Raw genomic sequence first — 12169 nt, 5'->3', positions numbered from 1 at the left:
CCTTCTTCAAGTCCCGGACACGGGACACCCGGATCCTCAGAAACCCCACGGGGGCTCCTCTTCCTTCCTTGTTTGCGGATGTGATGTGGCCGTGGCCCTGGACCCAGGCCTGGACCAGACCCCAAACACCGGCAGAGCTGGCCCACGGGGCAGCGGGGAACGCCAGGACACACAAACCCACGCTCTGCTCTGAGCCCCTCGGGACATGAGGCTTGGGCACATTCTCTGCCGGAGCCTCTGGAGGAGGTGTTGCAAACACTGCCGTGGCCGTCCGTGTCTTTAACCAGCTTCCATGGCTCTGCGGCTGCAGGAGGGGTTGCGGCTGCGGTGGCCTCCCGGGGCAGCCCAGCGAGGCGGTGGATAAGAGGAGGGCACAGAGCCCCTCTGGGGCGGATGCTATTGCCTCTGCCCCCTGAGCCCCTTCCCCGAAGCCGCACCCGTCTTCCAGAATCATTTCCAGAGGTTCTCCTTCAGGGCGACCTGGGACTTTCAGAACACGCCCTAGAGGGGACCACCGGCTCGCGGGGGCGGAGAGCTCCTCGTCGGGGGGCTCCAGCAGCCCCCGGGGCTCTGGTTCCCGGTTCTGCTCTGGCCCCCGTTTCGCAGGGAGATGGGTGGGCCTGCCCTGTAGGGACCTGACACCCAGCCTCACTCGAGAGCTGTCGCCAGGGTCTGTGCAGGACTTCTCAGGGGTGGGCTCCCCTCCTAGGCTGGGCCCTCTCCCCGCTGTGGGACGGGGGCTTGGACCGGCCGAATGTGGAATCTTCCAGAGGCGGCCTGGAAGGGACAGGAGCCACAGTGGCGGGCGTGGGGTGCTCCAGCTGCCCCCCCAACCAGGCTCCCCAGCCCCTCCCTGCCGTGTTCCGCCTTTAATCCTGTGACATGTTTTTTCTCTCCATTGATTAATGCCCCGCTTTGCCGTCTTGTTACTCAAGATCCATTTCCTTGGCAACCAGGCCCTTCATAATCGCCATAAATTCTGAATCTCTGGGATTCGGATTAGTGACACTGTGCCGTGCCGCCCAAAAGGCTTAATTTGAGCATCAGCCCCAGGAGATGGCCCAGAAATCTGATCTACAGGAACCGATACCAAATAATCAAACATGACACGCCCACCCAAGGCCATGGGAGGCGGCTGCGAACACGGGCGGGTCCTTCATTTACTGATGATGGTAAGAAGCAGCGAGAAAACACGCGGCACGATCCCAATTTTGTCTTTTCAAAACTCCGGCTGGACAGAGAGTTATTTCGAGCTCACGGGGGCGGGAGAGAAACGCCTGGAAAGATCCACACCACTCCCCATAATAAACGCGTTGTTCTCTGGGCTAATAGGACCGTAGATAAACCGTAGAACATTCTTCTTGGGAGATGCTCTGAATTTCCTGCGTATGTTTAAAACATAGTGATTGCAACCGTGGACTTCAGCAGGGCACAGCCACCCGGTGTGGACTCTACACGCATGTCTATTTGCTCTGAGGATCAAAGTCTATACCACAGACCACAACTCTTCTCCCGATCGGCTTGCTTCTGGAATCATCTGCCCTTCATCGTCAGCAAGACCGAGCTCCTTCCCGTGGACGTCGCTTCCGCCCTGTGCTGAGGTCAGCGTCCGAGTGAGAGACGCAGCTGGAGCTGGACCAGCCTCCCACAGTGTGGCCCGGGGTCTGGACACGGCCCTCTGGGGGGGCCGAAGCAGCAGGAGGGCGAGCTGGTGGGCTTTCCTCCAAGGAGGACCTGTGGTCTCCAGCACCTTGCCATGGGCCCGTGAGGCAAGGAAGGGCTAAGAACACCCTGTTCCAGAAGCACCACCTGCTGGTTCCAGCCCCTGGCACTGACAGCCCCGGGCTTTGGTCCCGTGTCCTGGTGGGGGACCTTCAGCACAACATCCCCGCGTGGCACGGAAGCAAGTCACCAGGACCATGTCCCACTATCAAATCCTCTAGATTCCCACAACTCTGGGCAGAAAGAAGCAATATCTTCAGTAGCCCTGCCCGCCCCCTCGGGCCCTGACCCTGGAAAGGCTTAGAAAGCTGCCCTGGGGGGCTTGGGGTTCAGGCAGGCTGCCGGGGGCTTCCGCTCTGCCGTCCGGTGGCAGGGCATTTTTCCGGGAGAAATCATTCACATCGTATTGTTAGGGATCAGAACACGCTTGAGGGAAAGGGGCTAGAGATGTATCGTGGGAAAGTCTCTTTTTGCCTGAAAATTGAGGTGTGATTGCAGAGTAGCACAGCAAACCTCTCTTGTTTCCTAAAAACTGACTTGAACCTGAAGGCCTCTCAGAAACCGGTGTTTTGCTCAGTAGCAGTATTTTGGGGTGGTGAGTGCACCCCCAGAGGGAGGGTCTGGAAGCGGAGTGCTCGCTGGGAGGCATGGGCTCCCTGCCTTCCTGGGGGAACAGTGTGTCCGGACTCCGCGGCCCTCCTCTGGAGTGGGGCTTCAAGAATGCGAGTGAGCTGGGCTCCCCTTGACCCAGCCTGTTCAGAGTCCCCCCACAGGAGGTCCCCCCACACCTCCCTGTTAACTGCTCCAGCGGGCTCTTAACATGCGAAGGTTTTATCGCAATATGAGCTCATCCTTTCCGGGAAGGCTGGGGCTCCCCCCGAACCCGGGCTTCTCCCCCGCTGGGCTTCTCGTCTTGTTTTCATGCGAGGTGGCCTTGTTCCCACCTTTTCTTCCTGGGAGGAGAGATTTCTTTGTCCCGTGTCTTCAGCTGCTGCTTAGAGGCCTGGAGAGAGAAAGTGGGGTGTGGGTGCCTGACTCTGGATGCGGGAGAGAGGAGTAGGGGCTCTGCCCTGCAGAAACCTCCGGGAGAGGTGCGGCGTTTGTCCTGTCCCGGGGCCAAGACAGGCCCGCCAGGCCAGAGTCCCTGTCCCTGGGCTGCCGGCGCCCTCGGCAGCGGGACCCGGGAGGGAGCCCAGCTCCAGCTTTCCTCCCGGGGCCGGACCCAGTCAGCAGCCTCGCCAGGGCCTCCACGTGTCTCCATGGTACTTCCTTGCTTCTTTGTCCCAGTGGAAGGCCTGAAAGTGCTGGAGGTCGAGAAATGCAAGAGTGACATCAAAAAGATGCGGGAGGAGCTGGCGGCCAGAAGCAGCAGGTAAGTCAGGCCTGGGAGGAACGGCCCGTGCGTGCGCCCGGAGGAGGCTCTGAGCTGTTCTTCCCAGCCAGAGGCACAGCCAGAGCCGGCCCCGGGGAGCGCAGGGCACAGGCGGCCGGGCTCTGGCTGGGGTCTGCTTGTCGGCCACGCAGCCTTCTTACGGCTAGAGAGAGTCGAGGGCCTGCGGAGGCAAGGAGCCGGGCTTCACGTGAAGGGGACGTGACCGTCCCACGGATCAAAGCGTTAGGACTCACTTATCCAGCTCCAGAGACGTTGGCATCGATTTCTAAAAAAAGGGGCCCAATAAGAGGAAAAGGCGTTTGGCGTATGAGGGAGGGTGTCCCGGTGCCCGGAGGCTCCTGTGTGGACGTGCCCAGAGCTCAGAGCAGCCGGTCCCAGGAGAGATCCCACGGGGCCTCCGACCGCTGTCCGCACAGGTCAGGTGTCGGGCAGAACCTGGGGCTCTTTTCCCAAAATTCATGGGAAAAACACCCCAGGCTTCCCGATTCCCCGCTTGAAAGTGGGTGTTGGCACAGCAGGAACCTCTGCTGAAACTGGGGTCCCAGCAAGCACTCGGGGCGACCGTGGAGGTGACGAGGGAGGGGCGCGCTCGGAGCCCGTGCACCGTGGGGAGCGCGCACCTGCTGCTCAGCACCGTGGGGAGCGTCCACCTGCCGCTCGGCGGGATCCCCCAACCCCCGCCCATGGCTGTGCACCCAGGAGGACACGTGGGTCCAATGGGGCCCCACCAGGCAGCGCTGAGGGCAGAGCACGGGCTCGGGGCCGGGGCGGGTGGTTTTAGTGGGGACGAGGAACCCAAGAACAGCCCTGCGCTCGCCCACCAGGCCACCTTCGAAAGCTCAGCTGCTGGTTTGAAGATCATTCCCAGATCTTAAAGGTCTGAGGGTGACCGGCTTAGGGAGGGAGGCGGCAGGAAAGGCTCTTGGGAGGCGGGAGGTGAAGGGGAAGCTGACGGCCCGTGTGGGCGCCGAGGGCCTGGCTGGCCTCCGGTGGGCTCGAAGCCACAGGAGTGTGGTTTCACGGGCACCACGCACGTTCACGTCACGCCCTCACGGCCCCTGATGCGGGTTTGGGGAGGTCCCCTCCCCTGGGACTCGGGGACGGCGGACAAAAGCGTTCGTGAAAATTCGCAGAAAACTGCAAGTGAGTGACTCGTCCCGGACGTCCCCCTAGTACGAGGCTCTTTGGGGGCCGGAGACGGAGCCCCCTGTGGGACAGGATCCAGGTGCTGGAGTCGGCCGGGGCAGGCGGCTGGGCCCAACTCGGGCCCTCCGCGGCGGTGGTCATGGGATCGCCCTCTGGCTGACACGTATGCCGCCCAAAAGGGGGTCTCCCAGGCGGGGGTGGGGTCCCCGAGGTCCCTCCCTGCCTTTGTGGGCATCTCCTCACTCACAGACGTGCCGACCCGCGGAGCCCACAGAGGCCCGTGGGAGAGTCTTTAGAAGGCAGCCTCTCTTCCCTTCTCGAATGACTAAGGCCTGCCACCTGCCCAAAGCCACCGGCCTGAGTCACGAGCCCCGCGCCCTCGCTGGCCTTGTCCCCTGCTGCGTCCCGGGCCGGGCACCCTCTCCATCCCGGGAAAGGGGGCGTGTGCCGTCCCGGGGCGGCTGCCGGCCCTGCTCCGGCCACTGGGGCTGCAGAGGGAGAGCTCCCCCAGCCTGGGTAGTCCCAGAGGCCCAAGGCAGCCAAAGTGGCACCAAGGCCCGGGGCCGGAAGCCGGAGATCCAGGTGTCCGTACGGCCACGCCCCGTCCTCCAGGGAGGATCTACCCCAGCCCCCCCAGCGCCCCCCACAAGCTTCGATGGTTGTCAGCAGCCCCGGGGGCTCCTGGCAGGTCCATGCTTCCTCCATCTCCGTCTTCACGTGGCCTTTCCCCCTGTGCCTCTGTGTCCAGACGTCGCTTTCTGCAAGGACACCAGTCCCCTCAGTGCCCCACTGTGGCCACACGTGACGTCATCACACCTGCGATGACATTCCTTCCGAAGGACGTCACGTGCCGGGTCCTGGGGGTTTTCTCACTTTCGGGGACACAATTCACCCCACAGCACAGCACCGGGGAAGGATACCCCCCATTTTAGAGCACAGGAAAGCAGCCCCGCGGGAGCCAAGAGGCAAACCGTGACCCGCGGGCGCCCGTCTGGCCCAGTGGGCAGAGCCGAGGCGTGGCGGGTGCTGGGCCCAGCCACGGGCTGAAGCGCTGCTCCTCACCACCCAGAAAGTCCATTTTTAGAGCTCTCGGTGCTGTGATCCAAAGAGAAGCCTTCCCTGGGCCCTGACTGCTTCTCGAGGCGATATTCTTGGCAGACGGTTTTCACAGCCTCCCACGGAGGTGAGAGACGGGTAGATGGGACTCTTCAGGCACACGCAGAATGGGGTAAAACTCTCCAGCATGGCTGACACGTTTGGGAAAAAGAATCCCGGTGGCCTGGGCCCGGGTCTAACCCACAGCCCAGCCCCCCACCCCAGGCCGTGCTCCGGGAGCCCGGCAGCCCCTTCTGGGCCCCCCACAAAGGAGAAGTGAACCCCGATGGCAAATGGGGCTGCAGGTGCCCCCTTCTGTGTGTTGTCTGTCAGGTTCCATTTCCGTCACACAGAGACGCCATGTAACATGTTCGCGCCCCTGGGACCAGGCCCCTCCATGCAGGGCTATGCCCGGACATGGCGGGAGAAATGACCACCCCGCACAGCCCTTCCTGGTGGGAGCAACCCGGCTGGGCGGCCGTCGGCCTGTCTGGAAGGACAGATGGAGGCCTGTGTCCACACAGATGGCGACGGGCCTAAGGGCAGCCCCACATTCACCCGCACAGGAGCCCCAGCCAGCGGGGTCTCCGCACCAGGCGCCTTCCCGCTCTGGGGACAGCGGCGGATGGGGGTCGTGCTGTTCCTCCTGGTCCGGTGTCCAGCTCACATCCAGGGCAGGGCCAGGCCTCGCTGCGCACGGGGCAGAGCTGGCCGCTTGACCTGGGCGGGGAGGGTTCCCGAGGGCTCCGCTTTCATCCCAAACAAGTGGCCTTGTCCACTGGATGTGCCATGGGGGTGGGGGGGCTGGGAGCCCAGGAAATGAAAGTCAGAATCAGCCCCAAATAGAATGAAAAGAAAAGGCACCGTGCCAGCTGCTCCCTCGCTGGAGGATGCCGGTTCCCGTGGCAACGGGGCACAGAGGGAGCAGGCGGGGGTGGGGGGGGGCTGGCCGAGCAGGGGCACGGGGGCCTGGTGGGAGTCCCCGGGCACCCAGCAGACGCTGCCGACACCGGGATTTTCAAGGAAGCAGCTGGCTTCCAGCAGGCAAACCATCTTGCTTTGTGCAAGCTTCCCACCCTGCCGGGAATGTCACACGTGCACGGAGGAGGCTAAGCGTGGGGAGGACCGGGCGATGGTGCGCACGGACCAGGCTCGTCACTGCTCAGGAAGCTGCGGGCTGTGACTTCTCGTTCATAGGGCCGCGATGGAAGGCACCGGGTTTGTGCCCTTGAGCGGTTCCTTGATTCCTCTTTTGCTGAAGCTCTGCTGAAATCCCCTCCACGCACGAAGCGTGATGTTTTGCAAGCATCGCACTGAGGGGAAGAACAGTGGGAGCCCCAGAAAACTGGACTGGAGACCCCTCTGTCAGAAAGGAAACAGAGCTGTTATTCTGAGTTTGCAGGCAGTGTGGCCCCCGGAGTTAAACCTCCAGACGATACAGCTGGGGGGGGGGGTGAGCCCCACAGAGAGCCGGCTGCCGAGCTGAAACAACCGTGCTTCTTGTAGGGAGACTTTGAAAAGAAAAACCGCTTCGTGATCTTCTTTTCGCGCACGATACCGTGAGCTATACACGGATCGACGTGGAACCAACATCCGGCCCCAACGTCTTCCCGGGGGGCACAAGCGTGTGCATCTCCACCCAGCAAACCTGCCCTTTCCTCCTCGAACCTTGCTAGATTTTTTTTTTTTTTTGCATTACCGTTCAGTCTATCCTGGGTGCGACATTTCTTCTTCCCCGTTCCCCCAAATCCTTCGTACGTCACATAATTCTCATCATCATCTTAACACACAGCCGTCCTTGTTGGATGGGGTCTAAGGGTGTAAATGCCTTCTCTCTCGGCAACAGCGAGGTGGTTTCCGGTTTGTTGTTGCGTTTTTCAACAACAGGGGACGTTGCCGGGGATGCCTTCGTGCACGGAAGGGTTTGCTTGCATCTGGTTCTTTTCTTAAAATGCATTCCCGGTGTAGACGCAGACGCACAGGCTTACAGGACAGGGATGGGTCGTGGCTCTGACTCTGAGGTCTTACAGTCTCGCAGGGGATAGGACGTGATCTACAAAGTGCGTAACGTCCAAGGATGGGGAGGACGTTCCCTTCCAGGAAAGTAGGGTCCCCGGGTAGGGAGGGGGCCACATCCAGCCCCCGGGTACCACCAAGGTCAGCACACTCTCCCCCTGACGCCGGACGGTGGCTTCCCTCCGCAGCATGCCTGGCTCGATGTGGTCTGACCTTATTGGGGGGCAGGTGCCTTGATACTAAGAAGTGAAGGAAAACAGTCAGGAGCCCGAGAGCAAATTCATCTCTCAAAGGTAGTTTCCAGGGGAAACTCGAAACATCCTAAAAGTCCGTGGTGGGGACCGGAATGGCAGCACGGCACCCCCCCCACCCGGGGAAGCACCCCAGAAGGACCTGCCTTCGTGTGCAGCTGAGCTCTGGGGGCAAAAGCAGAGAGTTTGCCGCGAGCGAGGTGAAAGAAACAAGTAGCAAACGAGTGAGTTTGGGACACTTCCATTTTTGTTAAAAATCCAAGGCATTGAACCTGTGTGTCTGTGCCCAAGGAAAATTCTGGAAGGATACCCCGAACTTAACAGAAGGTATCTCCAGGGTGTGAGATTAAGAGGAAAGAAGTAGGTAATTTTTTTTTTAATTTGCTGACTTCCCTCTTGTTTGAGTTTTTTAGAATAAAAGTGTTTTACTTCCCTCATTAAAAGATTTTTTAGGTATTTGCCTGAAGCGGAGCTGACGTGTTTTCTGAGAGAGCGGTGTCCCCGGGTCCAGGCAGGGTCCCTGCGGGTTCGCCACAACAGATCACAGGCTTGCCGACTTACGCTCCCGTAACAATCGAGGACACGGGGCCGTGGCGTCCGGGCTTGGCTGGGGCTTCTTTGGTGTCGTTCTGCGGAGGGGCCCCCACCGGACACCCCGTCCGCAGCTAATTCTGACTGTTCCCGCAGGACCAGCTGTCCCTGTAGGTACAGTTTTGTGGACAAGAAGCTGAGCCCTCCGCGTGATGTCCCCACGTACCCCAAGGTGAGAGGAAGTTCTGGCTCTGGAGAAGCGGTCTGTGCCCCCGGCCGGGCCCCCGACCCTCGGCCACCCCAACTTCCTGGCCAGGCCCCATCTGGTCTGTCCGCACGTTTGCAAACGCAGCTCCCGCCGTGGCCCCAGGCTGTGGGACCCCCACCCCTCACCGTTCTCAGGCCCAGTGCTGTCTCTCTCTGCCGTGCGCTAGCCGCAGGGGACCCCAGGCCAGCAGGTCACGGCCCCTCCCCGCTGTCCGCCCCTCGCCCACTGGGTGACGGTGTTTACACTCAGATTGTACTGTAAGGAGCTTCCTTTTTTTTTTTATGGTTTTTATTTATTTGACAGAGAGAGAGCACAAGCGGGTAGAGAGGTAGGCAGAGGGAGAAGCAGGCTCCCCGCTGAGCAGGGAGTCCGACGCGGGACTCGATCCCAGGACCCTGGGATCATGACCTGAGCCGAAGGCAGAGGCTTAACCCACTGAGCCCCCAGGCGCTTCTGTTTCTAAAATCACCTAACCTCCGTCTCCTTGGGTCTCCTGCCCTGAGCTGTATGTAGTTACCATGAGAAGTTTCGCTTTTCTGCCTCTAAAATTTTCTCCATTGCGAGAGCCCAGGCCCTGGCGGAGGGCCCAGTGACCAGGGAGTTGGGGGGCTGGGGGCTTCAAACCACCACAGAGCAGGGTCTTGTGATGTTGGTGACCCTCTCGGCCGTGCCTTCAGCTGAGTGCGCGAGACCCTAGCCTGGCAGACTGTCCCCTCGGGCTTGCGCTTAGAGTCAGGGTTGGCGTGCTGGCACGGGGACAGGCGTCCCAGGCCTGGCGTGGGGCAGACCCCCCCACCACCGCCCACAGTCCTTGCGGGGACAGAGAGCCTCCCAGAGCTGCCCTGTGAGGGGTTCTCCCAACCCAGTTCCAAACGCGTGTGGCGTACCGCCCGAGGAATTCAGATGGGCACTGGGGCCTCTATCTCACGGGAACACATGACCAGCCTCTCCCGATCCTGCCCCGGGGCCCACGAGGCCGCCGACGGCCAGAATAAAATGTGTCGGTCCTCTGTCCTCCGTAGCAGCTCCTTACAAGAAACCAAACGGGCGCCCGGGTGGCTCGGTCAGTTGGGCAGCCAGCTCTTGGCTTTAGCTCAGGGTCCCGGGATCGAGCCCTGCCTCGGGCTCCGAGGTCAGCAAGGAGCCTGCTTGGGATTCTCGCTCCTCTGCCCCCCCCCCGCTCTCTCTCTGAGTAATAATAATGATAATGAATGAAGGAAAAACCAAGCAAACCAAAGACCCATCTCATCCCCGAGCGCCGTGACCGTCTTACATCTAAGGTCACAGCCTGTTCCCTGTGACGGTTTGACCCGAACTCTGGCGCTCCCCCATCCGCAGCCCCTCGCCCCAGCCGGCTGTGCCGTGTTAGCCGGCAGCCAAAGGCAGAAACTCCGAATCGCTTCCTGGCCAGTATTTGAATCTAGGCCAAGTTCATTCTTCTTCCTTGACTTCACTCTGGTGCTTTTCCCGTCGGGTTTATGGAGAGGCGGTTCACCCAGAGTCACCCAGAGTTTGTCCCTGCGACTTCGGAGAGACTTAGGCAGCTGTTGAGTGGGGGACATCTGTCACCCCACGGCCCCGCGTCTGGCCGCGGACAGAAGGTCTGAGCCCGGCCCTCACAGAATCCTTGTAGAGCGTGGCCTTGGAGTCCGTGCGCAGGTGACCGGGGGCAGGAGGACACAGAGCAAACGGCCCGCGCGAGGTCACCGGCCTTCGTCCCAGCCCAGAGCCTAACCAGCCCCCTGTCCTCCCCAGTACCTGCTCTCTCCGGAGACCATCGAAGCTCTCAGGAAACCCACCTTCGACGTCTGGCTCTGGGAGCCCAACGAGGTAAGTGAGTGCCCCAGTGCCAGCGTCACGGGGACCCGCCTGGGCCCCTGCAGCTCCACCTGCTGAAGGCCTCAAGTCCCCAGGCCCTCCCTGAGTCTGACTCTGGGTGGGCTCAGGAGGGCGTGGACGCGGGACTGAGGCAGGGGGTGTCAGAGCAGAGGCTCGGGCAGGCCGGTGCACCCCCAGCCCACACACCCTCCGGGCTGCCGGGTCCCCCAGGGGGAGACCCAGGACTGCCGCAGCAAGCCCGTTCTCCCAGTGTCCCCTTTTGCTGAGAAAACAGTTAACATGGAGATTTCCGTCTGTTCGGTGTAATGTAGTAACATCAGTCATACTCCTCCATCCCTGATCCCCGAGAACACAAGGACACGACGCCCACCAAATCTGCGACTCCTCCGGCTTTCTGGTAACACAGACACGCAGAAAGCCCCCCCCCCCAAGCCAGCTCACTGCAGGGGACAGGCAGAGAGGGCTCTGCGCCCTGCGTGGACACGTCTCGCCAGCCAGGACTTGGGGTCCCTGAAGTCCCGGCTCTCGAGCTTTCGTTCCTGCACCGAGAGGGGCCTCCACCCCAGTGCGGGCCGGCCCGCGGCCCAGGGACCGTCCCACCGCACACGCCCGGCCAAACCCGTGTGCCCCAAATCCTCCAGGCACCCGGGAGCCTGCAGGACTGGAGAGGGTGGGAGGAGGCGTGACCGGGAGAAACGGGAGGTGGATCCTTGAAGACCAGTCCGAGGACCAAGGTCCAAGCAGGGGACCCGGGCGGGGAAGGCCTCGCGTGGTCGAGAGGACACCCAGGATGGCTCGGCGCCCAGATTCCTGCTTCCGGCGGGTGCACAGACACCGCTGCTGGAAATCGCTCTGGCTTCTGCGTGCGGGAGTGAGGGCAGAGCCCAGTCCCCAAGGGTAGAGCCTGCCTGGAACCAGGCCCTCGCTGCCCGCTCCGTCTGCGTCTCCCACGGAGTCCCGCGTGGCCGGAGAGGCTGAAGGAGTCACGCAGCCACGAGGGGAAGGCCGCCTGCCCACGGCGTCAGGGCCGGGGTGAAGCCCGCAGGTGGGGCCGGCCTCTGGGTGGGCCCGGCCTCTGGGTGGGCCCTCAGTGCCCGGGGCGGGCTGTTCAGCGGTCTCGGGGTTTCTGGCAGGCGGCCGGCACGCGGCCAGAAGCCAGAGGTGCCCAAAGACAGGAGCCCCGGCCTCCGGCCAACCTGGGGATGCCGGGGATTTGGGACTGTGGACGGTGAAGGCCCCCAGAGCTGCTTCTGGCCTCCCACAAAGCAGCTCATGTCCGGAAACGTGTCTTTCTTCGTGGGGGCCTATCGCTGTGCCCAGCAGCCCCTGCCCCGGCCAGGGTCCTCGGGATCACGAAACAGAGGAAATGGCTTCCTGTGCTTTTGTCCCCCACTAGCTGACGTGCCAGAGCTATTCCTAGAACGGCCACCAGCCCAGAGCATGGGGCTCGCAGGCCGCGGGGCCACAGTCTCTGACAAGTGCCTGTAGCCACCTCCATGCGGCCACCCGGCCGGGACTGCCCAGTGTCCACGGGAACAGGTGCCCAGGAAATGTTGTGCGCGTCCCAGGGTGGGACCAGATGGTCCCGTCTGCCGGTCACCTCCAGCTGTGGATTCCCAACCTCAGCACCACCGCCATGGCTCACGGGGCCTGCAGGAGTCGTGTGTGCACGCGGGGTGGAGAGCAGAGGGTGCTGCGGGGCCACGGCCCGAGCGCCAGCGTCCAGGACAATGGGCACCATCACGCCAACCGCACGCCAGGGCCGCGGACTCCTCCGCAGAGCCTGGCGGCCTGCCCACTACGCAGTCTGCGTCCATCCTGTCCCCTCAAGGACGACCCGTCTGTGACACCGTGGGCTCCTGCATGTGCCCGCGTGGGGTACTTCCCATCCCCCCACTGAACTCGGCG

At 62.3% G+C, this 12169-nt stretch overlaps 1 protein-coding gene across 4 annotated transcripts in view; it reads left to right on the top strand.

Annotated features, from left to right (window-relative positions):
- Positions 1–12169, top strand: part of PDE9A (phosphodiesterase 9A) — an 81986-nt gene that overhangs the window by 56452 nt on the left and 13365 nt on the right. For all 4 annotated transcript variants that reach the window (XM_045084437.1, XM_045084435.1, XM_045084436.1 and 1 more), the window contains 3 exons: positions 3010–3094; positions 8311–8386; positions 10178–10252. In XM_045084437.1, the coding sequence (XP_044940372.1) occupies positions 3010–3094; positions 8311–8386; positions 10178–10252 (236 nt within the window). The remainder of the gene's footprint in view (positions 1–3009; positions 3095–8310; positions 8387–10177; positions 10253–12169) is intronic.

The sequence above is a fragment of the Mustela putorius genome, unplaced genomic scaffold (assembly GCF_011764305.1).
Source record: "Mustela putorius furo isolate JIRA1106 unplaced genomic scaffold, ASM1176430v1.1 tig00000765_pilon_pilon_pilon, whole genome shotgun sequence".
Taxonomy (NCBI): Eukaryota; Metazoa; Chordata; class Mammalia; order Carnivora; family Mustelidae; genus Mustela; species Mustela putorius.
The sequence above is the reverse complement of the archived record's forward strand: the minus strand, read 5'-3'. Positions and strand labels throughout refer to the sequence as shown.